Below are 25225 nucleotides of genomic sequence, written 5' to 3' on the forward strand. Positions count from 1 at the left end.
TTTCAGTTATCTCCAGGCAGGCAGCTGCTGAGCTCTCTGAAGAATTTGTCTCTAACTTTACAACATACCCCTGAAAAATAGTTGAAATTTGTACTGCTTCCACTTGCGCAGGTTTAAATCACCCCAGCATTACCGTTGTAAGTTGAGGCATTGGGTTAAATTACGCAGCCATCTCAGCCTTTGCACATCCTTGCTCCTGCCCTGCTGGCACTGCATTCTGCACACAGACATGTACAGCAGGCCCAAGTGCATCATCAGGACAGCAGCCCACAGAAGCGTGTTTTGCATGTTTTAAATCATGTTTTGCCAAGGTTTTCAGGTGATACTGCTAGCTCTTGGGCAGCCATGAAGGGAGAATGATTGCAGATTTTAAATTCTCTCTCTTCTCCTTTCATCTTTGCTCTTTATTTGCTTGACTTACATAAAGTCAGTACAAGATGATCCCAAGTCCTGGTTGGTGTTGGATGAATATAAATAATAAGAATAATGAGTGGTTACAGGGAGTTATTTAATTGCCTAGCATCACCTCTGCTGCTTTTGCTGAGTTCATGTTATTGTGTTTTCCTAATGGCACGCCGTAATAAACATCACTTGATTTCTGACTCAAAAAATACCTTCCCCAGAAAGTATTCTTAGTGTGCTCTGGTAGTTCAGGTGGGCAGCAGAAACCCAGCATTCTGCTGTAGTTAGTAACATGTTTTCTGGGAGCGGAAATTGTTTCTTTTCTATCATGCACTCGCAGGCATTTCATCTCACTTCACTGAGCAGTATTTGTATTTTATTGGATTTTCTAAGGCTGTTTTACAAAGTGACATTCATTTGTAGATGGTCTGGACTTGTTTAACTTAGGCTTGATTTTTGCATTCTGAATAATGTGCTCTGCGAGGATTGTAACAGTGGCCAGGGAACAGAAAAGCACTTAGCAGTATGAAAGGCCAGACTCTGCCATCCTTTACTCTTGTTGGTTTCAGCGAGACAAAGGAATTAGCAGCACTAAAAAGCAGCACTTTGTTTTATGTCAACTTTGCAGTCTCTGTGCTGCTAAGAAAACGCTGTTCCTACGTTTGCTGTCAGCGAACTATGGCAGAGAAGGCATAAGCACGATACTGAGTGACTGGCAAGAAGGGATTTAAGAAATTTCATTGCATGGATGTGATTTGTTGGGAAATGCTTTTGGCAAAAAATAAGAATCGAACCAAGCATTAATGTATGTGGGCATCCACTGGTGAAAGTGGGGGGACAGCTAGCATGCTGGGGGGCCCGATTTCTTCTCACAGCGTCTGCAAGGCGTGCTGTTTCTCAGTAAGGGTCAGTAGGCCTCTGAGCTGTGAAGGCTCCGAAGAGCCTGTGCAGTCAGTGCGGTTTTCTTGGCACTCTTGGTTTCCTTTTGAGCCCATGGATTAATTCCTTCCCTCTATGCTGCCACTGTTCCGTCCATGTCAGCGAATCATGAAGGTGCATGGGAACATGCTTGGCAGCCCGCGATGGTACCTGTCCCAAGAATGCTGTGCAGTAACTAAAGGAGATGATACACTAAAAAGGAGGTAGCTCTTAATGCCATTTCGAGGAAACATCTGAAGTGCCCAGCCCTTATTTCCGTATGAGAGTAGAGAAGACTCTGTCTGGAATAGATGTTAGAAAGTAAGAAGGACAACAACATTTTCCACACTAAATCTAAAGCTTTTCTTCACTACTGGGGAAACTGCACTTTTTTTTTTCTTTTTTTACCTCCTGGTAGTGGAGAGCCATGACTTAGCCCAGCAGCACCGCTCAATCTGGAGCAGAGATTTGCATGCTGGCATTCCGTATCCTGCACTGCTCCCCCACTACCTCTGCAGCCAACCTCAGGCTGCTAGACTTTGGAGAAATGATGGGCAGAGGGGATGTTTGGAGGCTGGGAAGCCTAAATTTAAACCTTTTGTCTGGATCAGAAGTGTGTGCACAGTTTGGTGGTTTGTAGTGTGTCTGAGGGACTCTGCGCTCTGCTGCAAGCTTGGTAGTAGTTCTTTGTGTGCCCATGCACTGCTTTATAATTCAGCAGTAACTCTCTCAGATATGCCCTGGAGCGCTTTTAGGGTGAAGGTTTCTTTCTTTAATAGATACCTGGAAGATGAGGAAGGTTTAGAAAATGAGCTGGATATGCAAATCGTGCAGGGGCTGATGTAACTTCAGCTGAATGCAGTAGATGGAGAATAAAGCCTTTCTGTGGGGCTTGTACAGATTAACGAGTGTCCCAGCCAGTCTGAAAGTTAGGATCTTACTCACCTGTGACTTTCAGCTTCTCCCTTTATGAACTGTGGACTACTCAAATTATTATTACACTTCCGTACCTGGTTGTTATTGTGTTAGGCTGCATGAACACAGTAAAAAAGTTCTGCAGCTGAGTTTCTCAATTAGAAATGTCTCTGGGTGGAAGGAGGAGGTGGATGCTGCGCTCACCCTGGAGAGCTTGCTTGCTGCAGCTTCTGTCTGCACAGCACTGTGCAGAGAGCTCTGATAAGCTGCTCAGCAGCAAACTAAACCACAATAAACATGAAGGTGGGTGGATTGCTCGCTGCTCGCGTGACCCTGCCTGTCGCGTCCTCTCCCAGCTCGTGATGCTGCCCCGGGAGCCTCTGTAAGAACAGTACCTTTGTGAGGCAGGAGCATGCAGCAGCTCTCGGGGGAAACACAGTTTTCTCTGAGTTTCATTTAACAGCCACAAGCCTTCTCTGTGCCAGCAAGCGCTGTTTGATTTCCCACCTTTGCCACTAGTTTTAGCTCTACCAGTAACAGCAAGGGTGAGAACAGCAGCGTGGACAAGTATCTAATGGCTTTTGGCATGCTGTACTCTGCTGATGTTCTTGGTTTGGCTTGTTTGTCTGGATTTAAGATTAGAGTAGCAAGATCCCTTTTTTTCCCCAAAAACCTTAGTGCAAGTACATCTGTGCAGTGAGGTGTTCTCCTGTTCAGGGTTTCACAGGCATTCCCCCACCTGGCTCTACCCAGGGCCTGGGGTCTGGAGGTGTCTGCAGTGAGCCAGGTGCCGGTGCTGAAGTTTTACAGACTGGAGTAAATAACCTGCTGGTGGGGCTCACAGCTGTCAGTGAGGTTTTACTCTTCAGATGGATACTTAAAGCATTCTTCAATTTCCTCTGGATTTTGTAGACAATTGTTCACTCATTATTGTGACACAAAGAAACATGGCTCTGAGAACAATAACAAATAGTTTTTACATCTCTGTTACAGAGCACAATAGATGTCATTTTTACCCTAGAAATACCTGGAAAATAAAGAATACTCCCAAAATTACATTGCGATTCATTAAGAAATTAGCTGCCTTTTTGTATGCTAACTACAAACTAGTGCAATTAACTCGCCACCAAGAAGTCTGTAAAGGACTCATTCTAGGCTTGCCACAGGAAATGGCAGCAGGAAACAAACTGAAGAGGCTGGAGCTCAGTGCTTTGTGTGTGATGGAGGGGATAAAGTGCTTGTGTTTGAACTGCTGATGCCTAAATATAATTCATTTTCTTAATGCTAAGGTTTACCAACATGCAAGCATTATAGTTCTAAACTCTTTTTAAGATCGTGTCTTCCTGGTGAGCGATTGTAATCTCTAGCTGCTGTAGGGCAGGGAAGCTCATGCATTACAAAGAGCCAGTCAGCACACACAAAAGCAGAGCTGGGTTCAAGATCTGAACTCAAAGATACCTAACAGCCTATCTATCTGAATAAAAGTAGGTCAGGGAAAGTTACTGGGTGGGATTATTCAGATAGAAATTTTTGAAACGTGTGTATTCTTTCAATTGTGATCTGGAAGAGAGAGCTGGGAAAGCAATCCTGTGGCTATCGAGGGCTTTGAATATGCTTAAGGTCAGGGGTGTTGTTGTTTGGTTATGGCCCACATCTCACGGTGCAGTTTAAAAAAACCACACAACAGTTTGGGAATCCCCTCTTGTATTTGTTTTAATTATCATGTAATAATTTGCAAGTCAGATGCTGTTGGTTGCGTTGTTTACTCCCATTTGTATACTGGTTACTGCTGCTCTGCTGTGAGTGATAGAGAAGTTCCGTGTTTCTCCAGGAGAAAAGTGCAAATGGACTGGCTTTCCCGTGCCAAACTCTTATGGTGGCCACATGGACATCATGAATCATCGCTAGGACAATGTGGGTGGTGGAGGAACAACCCAAACAGAAAGCGTTCATCTTTGGAGGAGATCCACCGTAAATCTTCCAGTTCAGCGGCGCAGTGCAGGGAGAGGAGGTGGTGCTCTGTGCCCTTTGAACTGATGCAGCTGTCAGGTCTCTGAAGCATGGACATGCGAAGTCCATTTAACAAAAATAAATCTTTCCAGCCTCCAGATTCAAGCAATAGAGTTCTAGGATTTTGTTGTGTTGGTTTGTTTTCCCTTGAGTTCTTTTACGTGTCTATCTCAGTAATTTAATTTTTATGGCAGTGGTTTCTTAGAATGTTATTATCTGAGCGTACCTGAACATCTGCTGCTTTCAGGAGAGCTGGCTGCAGGGCAGGATCAGGACTGCTGTGTTCAGTGTGCATGTCAGTCTGCCCTGGGAATTAGTGACAGCAGTGAGCTGAATCTTTCTTCTGTGCAGTGCCTGTAATGCTGTGTGTGAATGGAGGCACTGAGCTCTGCACCCCAGGTACGAGCACGGAGCTTGTGCTAGCACTCGGAACAGCAGGAGCGGAAAGTCCCGTCAGCCTTTCTTCTTTCCTCTCTCTTTTCTGTCCTGTACCTCCTCTAGCTCCATCCTTTACCCCCTCTGTCACATCCGACAGCTTTACTAAAACATTTAGAACACAGCTCACAGTTTGTTGTGTCACCACCTCAGTAGCACACGCCTTCACGTGCAGCTTCAGGTGAGCATCTGGCCTGCAGCGTGTGCCCGTCCTAAGGCTGGGCACTTTGTGCTTCTCGTGCACATTTATGTACTGCTCTATGGGAGGTGGCTGTGGGAGATAGGCTCTCATTGCACATCCAGCCCTACTAACTGCAGTGGGTTGTGTACTCGGAAGCAGCCATGTTCCTGTTTTGTCTCGGTCTCTTACACTTACATCCCTTGCAATGACTTGCCTGTCGCTAGAGCAACAATGACAATAACTGTTCCAATGATATCTGTACGACTTGTGCGCTCTCTCCAATTTCCAGCTCTTCTGTACATCTCTTACTGTAGGCATGTACTTTATTTTAATTCTGAGCAAATCATTGCATTTCTTTTAAACAGACTCCTTTCAGATTCTGAGATTTCCACTTGCTAGAAAAGTTCTTGTTTATAAAGCACAGTAGGTTAGACCCAATGATGCTATCAATCTTCCTGCACCACTCCCTGCAAAAGTTAAAAGGAAATCACAGCTCCCTAGAAAGGATTTATATTTATAACTTACTGATGGAAAGAGTGATTATTTGTTACATATATATTTAGTTAAAATGCACAACAGAATAAAAATATAAGAAATTAAGAATTTATAGCTTCTTAGATTCCATCCTTCTGGTCTGCAGCTGTAGCAAGAGATCAGGGGTCTTGCTTATGAAAAGCAGCCAAAATGTCCAGTGAGATGGGGTAAATCCTTTGCTAATGGCGAGACTTCAAGAAGTGGTTTTGGAGCAATGATGTCTCAGCTGTGTGCTGCCAGGCCCCAAAGGGAGCAGTAGGGCAGCCTGAACAAGGGGCGATGTGTTCTTTGAGCTGCAGCCCCTTTGGAGGCTGAGTCCAGAGTCAGTGTTGCCTCACATCTGTGAATCCCAAGGCACGTACTGGCTGACACTATTGCAAGTGTTCTCCTATGCAGGAAGTGCCTTTTGCAGCCCATACTTGTTGTAATTGTGTAAGTTGATGTTTATCTGCTCACAATCACTCACAACTTGAAATGTGAGACAGACTTCTGGACAGTGCAGTTTGCTGTAGAAAAGTGTGATGGGAGGGCGTTATGACACAAAGTGTGAACAGAAGTTGGCTTCTATATTGATGACAGTGAGGAGCTGGGGCTGAAGATTGGCATCTTTTGTGGGAGATGTGAAAGGAAATTATAAGATCGTTCCCTTTTCTGTTGTGACAAGCTTGAAATGCCTCCCCATCTCCCAGACAAGGGACTGGATGGCAGTCATTTGTCTGACGATTTTGTCAGTGACCAAAAAATGTCTTTTTGATCATTGATGACTTTGAACAATTTTCTCTTTGAACTTAATGATGCAAAATTATTGATGCAACTTACTCAGCAAATCAAAGAGAAGCTCAAAACATTTTGAAACTTTCATTTTTTTTCCCCATATGCATTGAACAGAGATGTTTTGTATCTTGGTTCAGCAAACAACTTTAAAGCTATCATGCAAACTGGAAGCTCCAGCTCTCTCACTGGATTTCTAAACCAGTGAACTGAAATAGAAGGTTTAAGTGCTGGAGAACTGAGAGGAGCAGAACCTATCTTTAGAACCTGGTCACAACTCAGTCACTCACACTGCTGACTGTCCATCACAGTGTAGGTTTATATGGTATCTTAATCTGAGGCAAAATGGTGAAAAACAAACCAACAAACTACTGTTTATTTTGTTATGGAAAAGGCTAAGGAAGAAAGCACAAATCTTTGGGGACATCTGTGGAGTTAGCAAAACTAAGAGTGGTACTGTAGTTTGAAATAATTCCATTTGTTCACAATATGTGAACAATATGATGAATGGGATGACCCAAGGGTGTACATTATTGGTCTCTGTGTCAGGAGGCCCATCTGATTTTTATGTTAGCTGAAAGTGATCACCTCACAGATTAATCTCCTCTTCTTACTATGCCTTGCAGTGCACTGTATTGACTGCTTGGTGGTTGTTGCTGCAAAAAAAAGTCAGAACTAGGAAGGGTTGGGGGGAGATTGTTTTCTCTGAGTTTCTGTTCTGTTTGTTCTTTCTGAGCAAAAGAGAAAGACATCCAGCAGATATCTTCATTTATGAGCGCTGCAGAGTAACAAGTGTTAATCAGGCAGATTTGAGTTTGTCCTTTTTTGTTTAGCAGACTGGGGTGTCTCGGGGTAGACAGGACATCTGCTGCTGCTTCTTGCAACCGTAGCTGCTGAAAGCCCAGCAAATCTTTCTGCGCACAGGTTTACTGCATGGCCAAATGTGCTGCTGGAGCCAGGTGTGCTTGTGATCCCTCAGGACGGCTGTTAGACATGAAGCTGGGGATCTCAGAAAAACACTGCAAAACAGGAAAAAATCTAAGGATCACACAGACAAAAATGCAAAAGAGTGTGTGGCTGCAGGAATGGAGTTGCCATAGCTGTCAGAGGCTCAGCGAGACAGGGTGGAATCCAGTGTTTTGGAAGGTTTCCCCGTATGACACAAGATTTTGGAATTTTACAGCTGGTAAATCCTTATTAACACAGGCAGCCCCTACTGGCCTGGATTCCCTGGCTCGCTGTTTGCTATGGGGGCGCCTGGTGGCAGCATGCCTGGGCCTCGTTATTCAACTCTGAATCTTAATTGTTTAAAGAGAAAATTAAAAAGAAATAATTCTGGGAATAAACAAATGGCAGAGGGACAAGCTCCCATCACCTGTTGACAGAAAATCGATCATATAAAAAGCTGGCACAGGGAGTGGAATTCCCTATTCTCCCACTTAGTCATCGCATCCTGGTGTGACTCATTTTATTACATGGAGGTTCCCAGTGGTTTTATTTTGAGAGGAGCTTTTGTTTAATAATTTATACACACACAGACAGACACACATACAAACACACATATAATCTTAAGAAAACAACTATCTGTTTTGATGAGTTGGCATAAGGGTTGTTTGGGAGAGCTCTGGTATGACAGGCTGCCTCAGCTGCTTCCCTGCTCCACTACTGTATGGGTCTCTTTAGTGTGAATTGAATTCCTCAACAATAGCTGGGGAGAAATCTCCTCTAGACTCATTCTCACTGTGCAAAATGTCAGATGTGGGGCTGGGCTGGATGGCGGATGACTAATCCGTTGGCCTTTTACCTCCCAGACCTTGACTTGTATCTTTGGCCTTGGTGACTCAAACTCACGTCCTCAGTTAAATGAAGGCGCTGGCCTCAGCTCCCTATAAACAGAGCTTCGTTAACTGCTGTGCGCAGTCCTGCTTCAGAAAGAAAAAGAAATCAAGCTCAGTGAAGAAGTCAGTCGCTCTTCTTTTGCAAGTTGTAATTTCATTCACGCTGTGTTTGCTCTAAAGTTTTACAACTGTTCTGAAGTAAAAGGAGGCCACAACTGCTTAGGTCTGGGTGCTGAGCAAACCTGCTCTGACGTGAACCAGAATAACTTCCTGGCTAAAAGCAGAATTCGTCCTCAAAAAGAGCAGGAGATTTGTGCATGTTTTCCCCTGTCTGTAAGGTTTCTACATCCCAAATGTGTCTGCTTTGCTGGAAAGCCCTTGTATTTGCTTTGTTTTTGAGGTGGCTTAAAAAGCCTTGGCTGTTTCCAGAGTTGCCTGTTGTGTACTGATAAAACTTGACAGAGGTAATTGTTGGGTGTTTTTGGAAGAGTTTCCCAGAAACACATTGAACTGGGACAATTCATTGCAAGCCCAAAGGGAACACTGCAGAAATGCGTGGTGGGGGCAGCTGCCCCATGGCTACCAGGCTCGATTTCTGCAGGGAACTCGCATGGTTTGCTGCCTGGGAAAAAGGTAACAGGTTGTTCATTAAGTAATTTGTGTAATGCTTGACTGAAAAGCAATGTACATTTTCAGGCATAAAATCACATGCAGGCGCAGGATCCTGTACAGAATCAGCACAATAGTGCACTTAGTCTGCAGTTGGAGAGAGCTGCAAAGAAAATTTCCTGAACCTCTCAGTCCATCAGTCATGCTTGTTCAAATAAAGCAGCAAGTTTGTTTCTCTGCTAGTTACTGACCCCAAAGTCATGAGTAAAGGATCGTGAATAATGTGTAAAGGCTGTAACTGGTTCAGAAAACCTTTAATTGGCTAGTTATAAAAAGCCTTATAAGGGGCTGCAGAGAATCACCCAAAATGTTCCTAATGCAGACTGACGTTTTGATTTTCCCAAAGTTTGAAGCAAGACTTTTGGTATGATCACGGTTTGAGCTAGATAGGGTAGAGTTACTTTCTTCCAACAACTCATTCATTCCTCCAAAGAGTGCTGACACAATCGGATCTCTCATCGGGGTTTAATGCTATGTCTCATAACCCTGAAGCAGCACAAAAATCTCTATTTCCTGAACATTTCCCTGACCTGTGGTGTTAAAGACTTGCCAACTAAGACAAACCATTAAATGAGCAGAGAACCACAACAGTAAAAATATTGCATGAGGCAGCCGTGGCTGGTAAGACCTCAGGGTCTACATCCAAAAGTATTTTATCATCTTGAGAGGAACTACCACTCCGTTCAGAGCCACCGATTGAATTCCCCGCTGGGGAGGTTGAATTTGAGATGCACCACACACGTGGAGCTGACACTGAGCTCTCACGTGAGCCTTGTTCGTACTGGGATGTCCTGCAGTGCTCTGCATGCTGGCACAGCTCTGCACCTTGCCTCTTTAAAAGGCTTCAGAAAAAATGATGCCGTCACACCATTGCAGTTTTTGCACCATTGCAGTTTTTGCACCATTGCAGGTTTTGCACCATTGCAGTTTTTGCACCATTGCAGTATAGCATATGCCAAAAGCTCATTGTAGTGTGCCTGTCCACAGGGGTTACAAGGAAACCAGATACTGATTACTTTGAAGTAAAGATCGTGCATTCACAACCGTGGAAGTGACATGTGAGACAGATGGAGCCATACCATTGGAATTTAAGCATTAAGGTCAGCAAGTGAGCTGTGGAGTGCTTATCTTCAACAGGGCTTTGGTGCCTAAAGAACAGGGATTGATGCTGCTGACAGATTTGTTAGGATCCTGTTTAGCTGCTGCAAGCATTAATATATCCAAACAGATGCATCCATCATCGTTAGAATGATAACCCCAAATACAATTATTTCTTGTTTAGTTGGGCTTCGTCTCACTCTCCCCAGACTTTGGACTCAGCCTAAACATCATTTGATTTTTATGGTTGGCTTCATTAGCTTTTAGTGCGATTTCAGTGGCTGGGTTACTAAATCAAATCAACTGTGATTGTGGTCACATATGCTTCACAGGCCTCATGAGCATGGCAGATGACTTTTGGAATTATTTCTCTTTTATTTTTTGCATTTTGGACTGACAAATCCTTTTGATATCTACCTTCTATGCAAAGTTAGTGCTGTTGCATCTGCACAGGCTGTTTAAATTTAACAGTATAGAAACAAAGATGAAAAAACTGCCTGGAGGGAAAACAGTGTCAAGTATTGGCAGGCTTTGTCAGGACATCTTCGTATTGCATTGCTGAGACTATTCCTAACGCATGTCCCTCTTAGAACTTTTATGTCATATCTTCTTGTTTCGTATCTTCCTGTTTCCTTTTACCACCTCTTTTCCTCAGAGGGCTATAAAAATTGCTCTTTTGGAGTTGTTTTGGCATATGTGGTAACGTGCGTTAGCACCTATTACGATGGTTTCTTTTCACAAGAGTCACCTCAAAGGGGAATCCCCCCATTAAGTATTTACTGCCTTGTCATCAGAGGATGCATTTGGTGTCTGCGGGATTAAACCCGCAGCCTCCCGCTTCCCCAAATGTGTTTGCCTTTGCAGCCATAGTAAAGCATTAGCTACATTAACGGGGGCATAGATTTAACCTGCAACAGCCCAGAGCAGTGGCCAAAGCAAATGCTTGTTATTAGCTATCAGAATACTTTCCATTCATTTGCACAGCGGTCCTCTGGGATGGCAGGGCTAACAGCAGCCAGACGAGAGCTTGCTGCTCCAATTACTCCGCTTGCTCTGGCCATCTCCTCCCCGCCACCCGTCGCTAATCCACATGCTAGCGTGGAGAAGACGACTGACTTGCTGGGGAGGGACTTGAAATGCTGAAAAGAGAAGAAGCCAGAGACATTTTGTGTTTCCTCCTTGCAACAAAATGCTGTTGCAAGTGCTGGAGGGAGGTGTTTGGACGTTGCGCTGCAGCGGTGATGTGTGTGTGCATGAGAGCAAGAGACGCAGCAAGCCAAGGGAAACACAGGGGGACCCAGCAAGGTCAAAGAGAAGAAGGGGCACATTGTGGACACCCAGGGAAACCCTCCTCCTCCTTGTGAGTGTTTAGGGGCCAGAATGTAGCTGAGGTTTCCTGGATAGGGTGTGCTAGGGGAGGCATGGTCCTGCCGGGCTCAAGGGTCATGCTGGGACCCTGGGGTTGAAGCAATAGGGCCACGGCCATGGTGCAGAGCAGCAGCATGAGCCCTTCCCGAGGAGATGATACCCTGAGAGCTGGACACATCTGTTAGCTCAGTGTCTGTGGAGGGGAGAACAAAGAGAAAGCAACAGAAGAAATGCAAAACGCATTTAAAAATACTCTTTCATTTCCCTTTTTGCCAGAAGCAGAAGTACTTAAATAACAGAGGACAAAAGCAGCTTTTGCAGCATTTCCAAGAATCAGGAAAAATAACAAGTCCTCTGAGAAGAAGTGTTTTTATGAGACTTTATGCTATGCTACCAGGCCTGGGCATGCAGGAGGGAACCCTGCAGTTCCTCCCTCTCTAATGCAGACGCCAGCCCCATGGCTGCGTATTTCAGAGCATGATATTTTGTATATGTCACCACTACTCATTTTAAAATGAAACTTTCAGAAAGGTAAGAGGCCCTTTTTTTGAAGGTACTAGGCTTGTTCTTCTGTCAGAGGAGATTTGTTTCTTCTTATCATATGCCAAAGTTTTATTTTGCACGTGTAAGAAATAAGTATATATAGTAAGAAGGCACGTATAACAGAAGTCAAGTATCTTGCATAGCATCTGGTCTTGTTCAACATCTTCATCAATGACCAGGATGAGGGGATAGAATGCACCCTCTGCAAGTTTGCAGATGATACAAAGCTGGAAGGAGTGCTGACACACCAGAAGGCTGTGCTACCATTCAGTGAAACCTGCACAAACTGTAGAGCTGGGCAGAGCTCAGTAAGGGCAAGTGTAGGGATCCTACACCGCATTCGTGCAGGTTGGGGGCTGTCCTGCTGGAGAGGAGCTCTTCAGAGAAGGCCCTGCACGCCAGGCTGACCGTGAGCCAGCAGTGTGAGCTTGTGGCTGGGAAGGCCAATGGTACCCTGGGGTGCATTGCACAGAGTGTGGCCAGCAGGGTGAGGGAGATCACCTCCCCCTCTACTCTGCCTTGGTGAGGGCGCACCTGGAGTACTGTGTCCAGTTCTGGACTCTCCACTTGGAGAAAGATGGGGATCTTCTAGGGAGATTCCAGTGGAGGCCGCAAGGATGTTTGGAACCTGGAGCGTCTCTCTTACGAGGAAAGATTAAGAGAACTGGAACTGTTCCTCCTGGAACAGACTGAGAAGGGATCTTACCAATGCTAATAAGTATCTACAGAATGGGAGTCCATTGAATGGGACCAGTCTCCTTTTAAGCAGTGCCCAGCAGCAGAACAAGGGTAGGTGGGCACAAACTGAAACATAGGAAGTTCCATCTGAAAAAGATGAAGAAAAAACTTGTTTAATCTGAGGGTGACGGAGCTCTGGAACAGCTGTCCTAAGAGATTCTGGAGCCTCCTGTGGAGATACTCAAAACCCATCTGGATAACTTCCTGTGCAATCTACTGGGGGGAACCTGCTTTAACAGGGAGGTTGGACTCAGTAATCGTCAGAGGTCCCTTCCAACTTCTGAGATTCTGCGATTCTGTAGCTGACTTCCCAGTTACATCAAGAATCCGTCCCTGATGAACTAATTCTAGAAAAAAACCTATGCTCAGAGCATCTGCCAGCTTCACAGCACAGCACCTTTAGAAGTCAGCCCTGAAGTCACTCAGTTTTGCATGCTACAGTCTCTGTGCATCAGGGCTGAATTTTTACTTAGGCTTTCCTTCACCTCCTCACCCACACTGCCCCTATTACACTGGTGGGGAACTGTGTGGTTTTAGCTTGAAGCAGCAGAAAGTTTGCTGCACCCCTGATCCAGTGTGATCATTTAGGAGGTATCTGACCTTCTGGTGCCCTCCCTCAGTGAAGGTGGCAGAAATCAAGTCTGCTAAAAAGCAGATGTTGCACTTGTGTGGAATATTTCATTCCTCAGTTTGCTTAATTTCTACATAAACATTTAATTTTGATGTGTGAGTCTTTTCCTGGTGAGAGAAGTGTTCAACGGTGTATTTAAGTTAAATGTTGTTCCTTTTGGTTGAAATTAAGTCCATTTTGAGAGCTTTGCCCTTAATTTGTTGCTTTTTTTTCCTAAGGTTTATGATTTTAAAAAGATACAGTTAGGTTAATACTGTAATGTTCTTCTAGATGGGCAGCAGATCTGGGAAATGGAGGCAACAGTGGATAAAGATAAGAGCCAGCCTGTAAGTATGCAAAACATTGGATGTCCTCTCCTTGTGCTTCTCAGACAGCAGCTTGTATTCAGGGGGTAGTTTCTAAAGAGCGTCTCAACAGAAAGAGCTGCTATCTGCTGTGAGGCACAAATGTCAAATGCTTCAGTAGTAGATGTGCTGCAAAAAGAAACTATTCATTTAGCAGTAACCCACAGCAAATTGAATAACTGCTAGATTTTGTGTTCTTGCAGAAGACACTATTGTATCAGCCCAGTTTTGAAAGAGTCCTCTGCAGGATGCTGGCTGTCCTGACTTCCTTTTGCCTATGTGGAAGTCTTGGGTGCAGTGTACTGTGCAGGACAGGATTTGCACTACAGTATTTAAAATTAACATTGGTCTTTCAAGGGAATGAGTCTCATTGTTCACTTTGCTACTGGGACTGTACTGTAGTAGCTGAGCACATTTAGGAGCTAGCACTTGCATTGCCATGGGCCATGCCTGCCCTTGTGGAAGAGAAGGGGGCACTCACTGTTAATTTCCATGGAATCAAGATCTGGCTGTAAGAAAGAAACCTATAGAATAACCAAGTTTATTCTAACACAGAGGGAAATCTACAATACTTATTTGTTTAGCAGGCACCCATTCTGTGTCTTTTATTTGTAGCTGAGATCTCTGTCTGCAAATTGAGGATAACATCAAGTACCAGAGAGGATACAGTGCATACAAACCAATTTCCTAATGCCAAAAGTCTTCCTGTTTTTCACCATCTGTTCTTTTTTCCTTTCTTCCTCACGTCATCTTCTTTATAGGGATGAATTGGAAGGCTTCTCTTCCTTGATCCCTGGGCGTGTAATGGGGGAGATGCTCACAACAATCTGCTGTTGGCCTCAGTTACTAATTCTACACCGTCCCCTTTCGCTGTTTCAGAGCATGCTCTTTGTAGAAATACCGGAGTACCGCAACAAGCACATTCGCACACCTGTGAAGGTGAATTTCTATGTCATCAATGGTAAAAGGAAAAGAAGCCAACCCCAGCATTTTACCTATCACCCAGGTAATTCTCAAGGACAGTGCCTAGTCCTCATGAGCAAGATTTTATTTTCCACTATGTTGTTTCCCCATTATATGAGGATCTAAATTTTACTAATTTCATTCAGCTAATTGCAAATAAGTGCTCGACAACTGTTTGGTTTAAAGGATGCACGTGATTTCAGATTGAGAATTTCCCATAAACTTAAGGGGGCAGCTACATAGGCCATGGACTGACTCTGCCTCATTCACTCGATGGGAGTTTGCCAACAACTTCAGTGGGAGCAGACTCAGTCTGTGACATGATTTGACCCAGTGAAAACAATGAGCATTGCCTTCCCCAGCTGACGTGTACAACAGTAAGATAACATCGGATCTGGGAAAATTAAAAAGGGCTTGGTAAGGAGGAAGAAGAGTAATATATACTCTTCAGAATGGAGTTGTTGAGAAAAATATGAGTGCTTTTGTGATGTTTTAACTCTTGGGAATTGGTGAGCAATCTCACAATAAACTCAACAGGATTACTAATGAGATTCCCAGAATTTCTTAGCTTTGGCCGGAAAAAAACGTTGTGAGAAAATCAGAGTATTGTGCTTGTGGAAACCAGAAAGCATAAAATAACAGTACCAGATTTTTTCAAGCTTCAAAATGATGTCTTAATTTGACTGGTTTCTAAGAACAAGCAAACATTCATCCTGGTTTTCTTTTAATCTGCTCCAACTTAACAGTTGTTGATTCTCTCCTTAGATGTATGAATTGTGTAGGATATCACTGTCACAAAGGTTTAATGCAGTGCTAAATTGTTTTCCTATTGAATAGTATTGACAAGTACAATTTAAAGACAACCTCTGAAACAAGCTGCTTCAGAGTAGAAAGCTTACACTTCCCAAAGAAATAACACTGTTGCTTGACCATTATATGGTTTCTATTGTATGATATTTCTGTATTAAGCTTTGGGAAAAGTTTAAACAAACAAACAAAAAACAAAACAAAACAAAACAAAAAAGCTTTAGAAATGTCAGAATTTGTCTGTAGAAGACCAGAAGACCATTTACTCATACCAAGACTCAGGCAACTTTTCCTAAGTGGTGATCTTTGTACTGAGGATGTTACTTGTAGCAGAAGACCTGAAAGACAGCCCTTCAGTAGTTCACTTTGGTCACTGGCTAAATGTTTGGTAGAAAAATGAAGTGTCATATGTGTCACAGAATGGCTGTTCATCTGTTCATGCACTCTTCTTTTCAGATGCAAATATTACGTGGAACACCTATCTGTGGTGTTTCTTACTTTGCTTATGTTCCAGAATGGCTCTTAAATGAATGAATATATGACTTAAAATATTGTATTTTTCAATTTTCAGAAATTTGTGGTTAAATTATTGATTAAAGACTTTCTGGAACATCTTAGTACAAAATGCATTCAAGCGAGAGCCTCCCACAATTGCAAATATATGTTTTGTTAAATTTAATGCCTATGTGATATGAGCTTGCACGTGTAGATCTCATAAATGGTTTAAATCTCTTTTTACTTCAAGGAAAACTTCTCTGTTTCTCATCAGCTTGTTACGAATAACATCCTTTGCATGCTTTATTGTAGTACCATCAATCAAAACAGAGCCCATTGATGACTATGATCCAGCCCTAATCTGCAATACAGTACACAGTGGTCTGGGAACAGTAACACAGCCGTACTATTCACAGCACACAATGGTCACCGAATCCCCTTCCTGTCTTGTGGCCACTATGGCTCCCTGCCAGCAGCTGCGCTCGGGCCTTTCTTCTCCTGATTCTCGATACCATCCGCAGAATCCAGCTGCAGTAGTATACCAAAGAAGCAAGAGCCTTAGCCCAAGCCAGCTGGGATACCAGCAGTCCGGTCTGATGGCTACACCGGTTGCAATTTCAGATGCCCATAGGTCAGTGCTAGTGCATGCTGGTTCGCCAGGCCAAACTTCAGCAGTGCTCCACCACTCTCCAGGCAACCAGCAATCTTCTCCAGTGATCCACTACTCTCCAACCAACCAGCAGCTGAGGTGTGGAAGTCACCAGGAATTTCAGCACATTATGTGCTGTGAAAATTTTACGTCCAGTGTTGCGAGACCAAGCCAGCCCCAAGTCAGTCAAGCACAAAGATTAAGTCCGAGTTCATATCCTACCGTGATCCAGCAGCAGACAGCTTCAGGCCAGCGGGCAGCAAAAAATGGACAACCAGTCAGCGACCAGAAAGAAGTATTACCAGCTGGAGTCACTATTAAGCAGGAGCAGAATTTGGACCAAGCGTACCTGGATGACGGTAAGCACCACTCCTCTCTTGTACGGCTCTGATGGTTGGAGGGAGGGGTGAAGCTCGTGTAAATCCCACCTGTCCCTTGGCACAACGATGACGAGGCCTCCTTCTGATGAGTGTGTGTATTTGCTGTTTGCTCATACAAGTATGTTTTTTGTCTTCTATCAGTTGCGTTTTTGGTAGATGGCAGTGTGCTATGGCTACTGTGCAGAAAGCAGCGTTCAGCAGAAACTCTCTGTCTTGCTTCGTGACATGGAGTGAGCTGTCAGGTTTCAAGCTGTTGCCATTTTGTTTCCATTTGCCAAGCATTACTTTAAAAAATGGAGAAATTGAAACAAAATGCACTTTTAAGTTATTTTTTATTATTCATATCAGGGCAAAGTCCACTTTGCAAAATGCTTTTGTACATTTTGTACCAAAAAAACCCCATTGAACAGTCTATCAAGGCCTGTAATGAATAGGGTTGTGCTGCAGGCAAAACTATTGCAGATGTTCTAGATGAACAGTAGGACATTGATAAGTAAAACAATGCCGTTTCTTTGTTGTGAGCTTTGCAGATTTAGCCTTTAGGAATGAATATAAGTTAGAGTAAAGCTTTCTTTGAACATATCCTGCTTTTTCTTAGGTAGGCAGATACTGGCAAACTGGTTGGTTGGTTCTTTTATTAAAATAGTAGGACTGTTCCTTGCAAGAGGAAATCAATGCAAAGTTAATACTAGCTGCTGGCTGCTGCAGTCATGAAGGCCACTAGCAAAACTTACATTGATTTTACTGGAGCAGAGTGAGATTGCTTGATGTATTGCTGCTAATACAGAGCGTTCTTACAAAGTAAAGACTTGATTTTTGCATGTATTCACTGCTCTTATCCTTTCAGTCTAGGTAATTGCATGCATGATTTGAGATTTCTCCTTCAGTAACCCAACTAGAATTGTAACACTGTACGCATGAAATAATTTTTTTCCCAGGTTGAGGTACTGAGTGCTCTGTGGCTGTCATACACAGTTTTGCTGCTTTTGTGGACAAGGTAGAACGTCCACAATTACTTAATTAATTTACTTAATTAATTTACTCCATTGGTCTCTGTTTGAAATAAATGTGATTGATTCAGTTTTGGTGCTGTGACAGTAAAATCTGTGGAGTTTTTACCAACCTGCATGAAAACAGCTAAGAAAATCCACTTCCCGTTCAGAGAATGGGGCATGATAGCAAAGCAAGATAATCTTTCTGGTGATAAAAATGAATGCTGTGTTGTAAGGCACTTTTAATATGACTAGCTGAGGGGCTCTTCTATGAGAAATACTTGGCAAAAACCTTGTAAGAGAAACAGAAAGAAGGAAAGATGAAGTTAAAGCTAGCAAACTTTAGTCGAGCCCAAGTCCACTTAAATGAACTCCCAAAACAGACCACAACATTAATTTCAGTGGATTTTGAATCAGGCCAGAAGCATGTAAATACAGCATAGCTCACAAGGGATGTGCTTGACCTCTGTTCTAAGAGGAGCCATTAGGCAGAGTAGCAGCAAGTTAGAAATGAAATTCCAGGCTTCTGTCTGAGAGTTAGAGATTACTATATCAATTCATCTGCACAAATCAAGCAAGGTGATGTTGGTCACATCCAGCTCCTTACTGACTTCAGTGAGCTTACATCGGTTAGAAGTGTGACTTGGAAAACTGTGATTTACTTTAGGACTTTGCAAAACATTTGATTCTGAAATGTTCAGGACTTGAATTGAAAAGCCACTTTGTTTGCTGCTGAGGAAAAGTGACTCAGAACTTAACAAAAGCCGTATTTTTCCTAGCTAGAAAGTTTATTTTTGTTCTTTATAGTATTAAAAGAAACCAAACCCTAAGGATTATGGAGGCTTTGCCCTCAAATCCCTTTTATCCAGAAAACTCTTCTGAGATGAAGTGAGCCGTTAGGTCTTGTGGTTTTCACAGGCAGATACTGAGGTGATGGCTCCCCAGCATGGCTTGGCACGAGCACACCGCCCTGTCGCTGATGTTCAGATGTTAGGCAATGACTGTTCTGGTGTCTCTCGCTTCCCTTCTCTCCTCTTCCCTTCCCCCATCTTCCTCCTCCTTCCTTGTTGTTCTTCTTTCTCCATATTTCTGCTGACAGTCCAGCTTTCGACTCTTCCTGCATCTCTGACCCCTTCTTCTCACCTCTTGTCCTCTGTCTTCATGGTTAACACGCAACCTTAATGTTCTGGACTTTGCTTCTATTCTGAGCTCTGCCCTGAACTTCTTGTGTGCCTTGGGACAGGCCCCATGGAGAACTGCTCCATCAGTTCTCACTCCTGAAGCTGCCGCCTCTCAGAGGGAGTACAGAGTCCCAGTGTTTGAGCTTCCTGGATGTGACCAGGGAAGAATATCTCATAGATAACACAATTACTTTAACACAATTATTTTACATATGTACATGTATATACAGACACAGACACAGCTTGCTGATGAACTAGTGTAAAGAAGAATCCCCAGAGGAAGGGACTGTACATGGAAAATGAGCAGCAAAATCTTTGCCTCACAGATTCATTCCCCTTGTAAATATGTTGGGAGTGAAGATAAGTGGTCAGGAAAAGCTTCAGGGGACATCAAGTAATGCTGGCACAAAGCAATTTGTTTCAAAGGCAGGTGAAGACCATAGGAAGATCGAGTTTCAGCCAAGGCCTCAATTTTGTGAAGCTCATCACCAAAACCAACCACTGCGGTACAAGTTGTAAAAAACTGATTATTTGCAACACCATCCAAAACGTATTGGTGCTGACTTGTGCAAGGGCAGAATGGAGAGCAGGAGTGGCTGTGGCCTGGGGCACTGGCTGTGCTCCTGCTAAAGAACCAGAGGTTTCCTGCACAGCCCTGGGAAGCTGCTCAGCTGCCTGCCACGGCTCCCATCTGTCACACAGAGACACTGGGATGGTGTGAGAAGAGCAGGACGAGGGTGAATGTGTCACAGGCAAAGTATTCAGATGCCACATGATCTGAAAGTGTCCTGTAGAGGTGCAGTGTAAATGTGGTGTTAGGTCTTTCCATATACAAATGAATGGACGTGTAGCTGTTGTTTTATCAAGCTGCCTGCCCCGGATTTAGTCCTTCTTTCAGCTTTAGCTGTCACACTGTGTGCTTTCTGCTTTACAAAGAAAAGTGGTTGTCATTATTCAGATGGTAACTATCTAACCACATCTGACGCTCAGGGCTGTCTGCTTGATATAGCATCTTTAAGTGATTTTTGGTGCACCAGTAATCTTTAATGCGGAGAAGCGAGGCAGATGCTCGTGTAGTGCAATCAGACTGATGATTCGCAGAGGTGTTTCATAGTCAACTCATGTATTGCAGCGAAAATTTCACATGCAGAAGAAAGTTCGCAGAAGACTGGTGTGCAACGTGTGCAATTCAAAACGCCTGTAATTCACCGGCACTTTCCCCTTTGCAGCGTGTTCGTCCCCACCACAGTAACCATTGCCCCTACTTGGGAGTGTGTAAGATCTCTACGTTTTCTTTTTTGTGTTCTGTCTTTCAACTGCTAGAAAATCCAGGGTCTGAAATCAAATGCAATTCTTTCCTTTCCTCCATGGATAGGAGGATTTTTTTCTGAGCAGTTTTTCTCTCTCTTCACAGAAGGTGGTTGGAGGATTTATAGTTGTCTTCGGCGTGTGTCTGCACTCGATGAATGCACAGAGAAAAAGAGTGATCCAAGGCAGAGAGGGAAATGTCCTTGTTTCCCCATGTTTTAGACAGGAGTGAATTTGCATGTTACAAATGAGCTGCGGTTCAGTGAGGGCAGCAATTTGCATCATAAAAAGCCATGCTCTGTTTTTAATTAGAACTACTTTTAATAGAAGGTGTGGTCATTTCTGCTAGACAGGGTTTTACCAAATGTGAAGCATTTTGCTCAAACACACCAGCAAAGCTGTGTATTCATCAGACTTGTTCCTGATGCTCTGACTGACTTTATTCCAGATTTTCTGTTCTCTGCTGGGACCTTGCAGCACTCACAGGGTACTGCATGCTTCATTCTTGCATTGCTGCTGTTGTGTTTGTGTCGCATTAGGACTGAAGTCTTGCAGTCACATGCCAGAGTCCTGCTTTACTGGGTGTGATATGAAAAAAGAACAAAAAGGTGGAAGGAGAAAGATTGCCATATCAAGAAGCAGGTCTCCTGAGTTGTGTCACTGTTTGAAAATTCAGCCCCTTTTCAAGACCGCTCCTCTCCCAGTAGACTTTCTGAGTGACTGTCCTGCTGCCTAAAAACATGCAAAAGAAAACAGAGCGAGAAAAAGAAAAACCCATACATCTAAAATCAGCAGTGGAGGAAGGAAGAAAATGAATCGAGTGATTAAAACCATAGTTCCACTGGCACCTCTTTGTTCTCAAGCTCAGTAATCTGTAATTGGTGCAGTAAATGCCCACAGGCAAGTTGTGTTACAAAGCGTTTCCTGTTCAAAAGAACATGCAGGCTCCACTAGGAGACCACGGGCACAGCTGCCAAGAACTGACAGTGCAGGATGGGTGTGTGGACGCTCGGTGCCTCGATGGGCAGAGTCCCAGCAGGAACTGATGCACCAAAGCAGTAAACCCTGGTCCACATAATTTGCTGCTGTTTGAAGACTTAACCAGTGGACAGTTATCAGCAGAAAGCCCCTAGTTTTCAGAAGGCATCAAGCAGTTCTGTGATAGTTTTGAAATGCTGGCAGAGTCACTTGAAAAAAAGAACTTGTTCATTCATTTAGGAATTGAGAGCTTCTAAACCACAATAAAGCCCTTTCCCAGACTTGCTGTCCATTTGCTCCATGTTCGTGGCATTCCTTAGGCGTTCTGAATCACAGACAGCAGACAGCTCTTATAAAGACCATAGACACCCATCTGTTGGAAGACATCTGCCAAAATAGGCTATATCCACTTTCAGTTTAAAGGGATAACAACAGTAACATTTTTCAGTCCAGTGACATTATTCGTTCAGCGCAGAGGAACAGTAACAAGCTGAAACAATTCCACTGCAGAAAGCAGAGGCAAGGCTTCTCCCCTGCTCTTACAGATGGATGAAGTGAAGCACGGAGCTGCTGAGTGATTTGCCCAAGGTGATGCAGAATGCCACTGGTAAAACAGCAGCTGGCCTGAGGGATCCCAGGCTGCCAGGACCCTGAGCCACGTCCTGTGTGCAGGCTCAGGGGTAGCAGTGAGACAGTGAAGGCACAGCTCACATGTGCCAACAGGAGGAATGGCAGAGCTGCTCTCTCCTTTTTGTCTTTCCAGCAAACTCACTATTTTTTTACTGCTTATATCTAAGTATACTATCCACTTTATAGAACTGAATGATTGACTGCTGGCAGGATACATTGCCTGTCTCTGAGAACAGGTGTGGCTTTTAGAAAGACCCTCATTTCTTAGTGCACAGCACTAAAAAGTGCAGGGAAAGAGCAAAGCTGTCGTAAAGCAAGTGCAGGGTGTAAGAAAAATGAGTCGGGTCTTCCTGTCAGCTAGGAGTGACACTGAGTGTTCTGCACAGAGAGCTTTCAGTTCGGTCAACATCGTAACTGTTTTGACAACATTTTTTTGAAATGGAGCCTGTTGGAAATGAGAAATGTGAAGATAGGAAATGGCTTATAACAAAACTGTGCAAAGCCGGAAAGGGGGTTAATTCCTAGAGTTACCATTTTGCATTGAGCTGTAGGAGCGCTTTCTGGAAACCTTTCACAAGGCTTGTCTTACGCAGCTTACCACATAACTATGCTGGTTGAGGTGGCTGATATTTTTTTCTTTTGCTAACAGCCATTATGGTAAGAGCCCTTGTATAGACACAGCTCTGTTGGTGTAAAACCGTTGCAATCAGCAGGTCTGGTGCCAAGGTGGGAAGCACCACCAGCTGCTTTGCGGAAGGGTTCTGTACCAGCATGGCCATGGCTGCACAGTTTCACCAGCAGCACCGGTGCCTCTCAGCCGGCTGGACTTGTAGAGGTAGCATCAGCCCATGTCGTAGAATGGATTCTCACATGGGTAATAATTGCACGGGCTCAGCTCTGTACTCTTACCACCTCAAAATGAATCCTGATGCCATTGCCCGCAAAGATGGCATGATGTGCTGGATTCATTTATTATGAAGATGTGTCGCTGTGGGGAACTGTTCCCCCTGGGAGCTACACCAGCAGCTAGGCGTGCTTTGTCCTCATGGTGTATTCTGTTATCTCCCCTTTAAGATAAGTACTTTGTAATTGGTGTAACCAGGGATCTGCACTGCGTCCACATGGCAGCTCAAAGGCTTTGCTAATTCTTTGTAATTTCATTGCGAGTCATGGAATATTGATAGTGATTTAAAGTCCCTATGCAGGCAGCTGCAGCAAACTATGAGATTTTTTTCTCTTAGTGATCTTTTCAAGTTTGATCCAAGAAAAGCAACAAAACATTAAAACTATAACCATGTCTTGGTCTTCCAGAATCCGGGTGGGCAAAAAGGATGCGGCAGGGATTGACTGCCCGATTTTAAAACCAATCTCATGGTTATTAGGTGCATGACTCACGAGCCATCAGCACCTGTGTTTGGTGTTGATGCTTTTCACAGTTTCATTTGTTACAAATGCTGTTAGTGTTAAGAATGCACGAAAGTGAGAAAAGAGTAGAGATGTTTTCTCCCCTGAAATCCCAGTACTGCTGGGATTCCCATCCTGCTGGGTGGGTCAGGTGCAGACAGCTCAGGCAGTTTTCAAACTGTGCTTCCAAAATATTGCAGGCAGCTGTAAAGAGCCCCATTGCATTGGAAGGTTGGGACGACGTCTGCGCATTCACTCTAACTGTTGTGAAATAAGATGCCTGGAGAAAGTAACCATCTTGAAGATACACGGCCTGTTTGTGGTGCAAAGTGAAAGGCAGTTGCAAAGCCTTCTGCTACAGAAGAACAGCATGTTTCACACCAGCAGCACTGTTGCTGCTGAGGGCAGTTGCTGGCAGGCAGCACAGCAGTTTCTGGGGCACCTGTGGCCCACGTAGCTTTTTGTCTCTCACAAGAATGAGGCCCTGTTGGTGAATAATTTAAAATTCATTTTTCTGCCACTAGCTTTTCATACTTAATTACTTCATTTCTTAAAAAACACCGTTATTTATAAACCCCTAGCAATTTAAAATAAAAAGGACAAATCATCTGAATTTCCTGTCAAAGGCAATGTTCTTATACAAACTCCAAGCAGCAGGAGCCGCTTTTCTGCCCAGCAGAAGCTGGTATGGCCTTACAGTACCCAGTCACTTTGTAATGCTAGTTACTCACCAGTTTCCAAGAGACTCGTATGCTCTAGCTTGGATGCAGTGTGCTGTTCGAGCAATTGTAAAAGCAGACTGGACAAATGCAGAAGACAACCCTGCATTGGCTATGGGAGGCACTACATGACCTAATAGGTCATTCCTACTTCTACAGTTTGAAAAACAAGCAGCACATCTGTAGTCACGCCAGCAGGGACGTCAGAGATAGGGGAAAGAAAGCAAATGCTCGAGGACTGTAATGTTCCTTCCCAGCATACTAGCTTCTAATGTGAGTGGTCAGCCAGCTGCTAACTGTCACAGTCCCTCATTTTGTAATATGACTTTTTCTGTATTTGCTAAGAAGCCAGAAAAAGGTAAAAGCCAGCCTAAAATGTGTAAACAATGCAGTTGTGTCTGAATCATCTCTCCAAGTCCCCGTGCTTCAATTTTGCAAGCACAGAAGTCTGGGCGTATATCCAGCTGTGAATTTCACAGTTGGATCTTCTCTCTAAAGGGGGCTGTGCAAAAACCTAAATCCAAGTATTCCCAGCTTTAGAAACTGTCCCATTCTTCAATATAGGTGCGTGTCTACTACAAATACTACAATCTGCTTGGCAATTAAAACTCTGACCTCTCTGTATTCACATGACTAATGGTCTGATAACATTGACTTTGAAAACTTGGACCTGAGTTAGATTTAAGCATTGGATTATGTTGGATATAAAGGAGTTAAATCTTCAGCTACTATAACCCAAAGCACTGAGGATCAAAGGACTTTGGGGGTGCTGCCCATGTGACTCAGCAGAGCAGCACTAATTCACTAAGTGAGAAACTGGTCTAATACTCTCCATCTCCCTGCAGGTTCTCTTAATCCACACAGTTCCCATTTTAATCAAGACACGTCTTTTTGTGGTTTTTTAATTTGGAAACTGTTTGCACTCCAAAACGGACTAAAATCTGCCCTCAGCTGAACAAACACCATTTATTTAGAGTGAAATTGTCATTGAACTAGATGTAGTGAGAAGACTATTACTGGCTTCTGCGCATGGACACTGGAGTGATAGGTTTGCATCTGAGGGAGAATTTCCCACGTGGATAACTGGCAGGTGTGACAGGGGAGAACAGGGCACAGCGTCCCATCCTGCACTCTGAGCACGCTTTGGCTCGTGGCAGGGAGGTACTCAGCAGATCTGGTGTGCACCAGGGTGCACCACGTGGCAGGGAGATCTCGCAGCTGTGCAGGGACAACCAGGTGACGCTGTATGGCTTCATCCTTTTTCAGAGCTTCTGTGTTGACTTGCTCTTCCTTCGTGCAAGGATGCTGAGCCTTTGTTTTTAAC

General features: G+C 43.9%; 1 protein-coding gene and 1 long non-coding RNA gene across 8 annotated transcripts in view; one reads left to right on the forward strand and one right to left on the reverse strand.

Annotated features, from left to right (window-relative positions):
- NFATC2 (nuclear factor of activated T cells 2) overlaps positions 1–25225 on the forward strand; it is an 88085-nt gene that overhangs the window by 41736 nt on the left and 21124 nt on the right. For all 6 annotated transcript variants that reach the window (XM_085241252.1, XM_085241254.1, XM_085241251.1 and 3 more), the window contains exons 7-9: positions 13322–13377; positions 14275–14401; positions 15973–16668. In XM_085241252.1, coding sequence (XP_085097378.1) covers positions 13322–13377; positions 14275–14401; positions 15973–16668 — 879 coding nt within the window. The remainder of the gene's footprint in view (positions 1–13321; positions 13378–14274; positions 14402–15972; positions 16669–25225) is intronic.
- Positions 6500–16669, reverse strand: LOC146542992 (uncharacterized). 2 transcript variants are annotated; one of them, XR_014887662.1, is made up of 4 exons: positions 16532–16669; positions 14076–14326; positions 12217–12507; positions 6500–7185 (listed from the first exon to the last, which is right to left on the reverse strand). It is a non-coding gene; the product is annotated as an uncharacterized LOC146542992 (long non-coding RNA). The 2 variants fall into 2 exon arrangements; XR_014887661.1 differs by lacking the exon at positions 6500–7185 and having other exon boundaries at positions 7215–12507.

Source organism: Meleagris gallopavo, chromosome 22 (assembly GCF_905368555.1).
Source record: "Meleagris gallopavo chromosome 22, MGAL_WU_HG_1.1, whole genome shotgun sequence".
Lineage (NCBI taxonomy): Eukaryota > Metazoa > Chordata > Aves > Galliformes > Phasianidae > Meleagris > Meleagris gallopavo.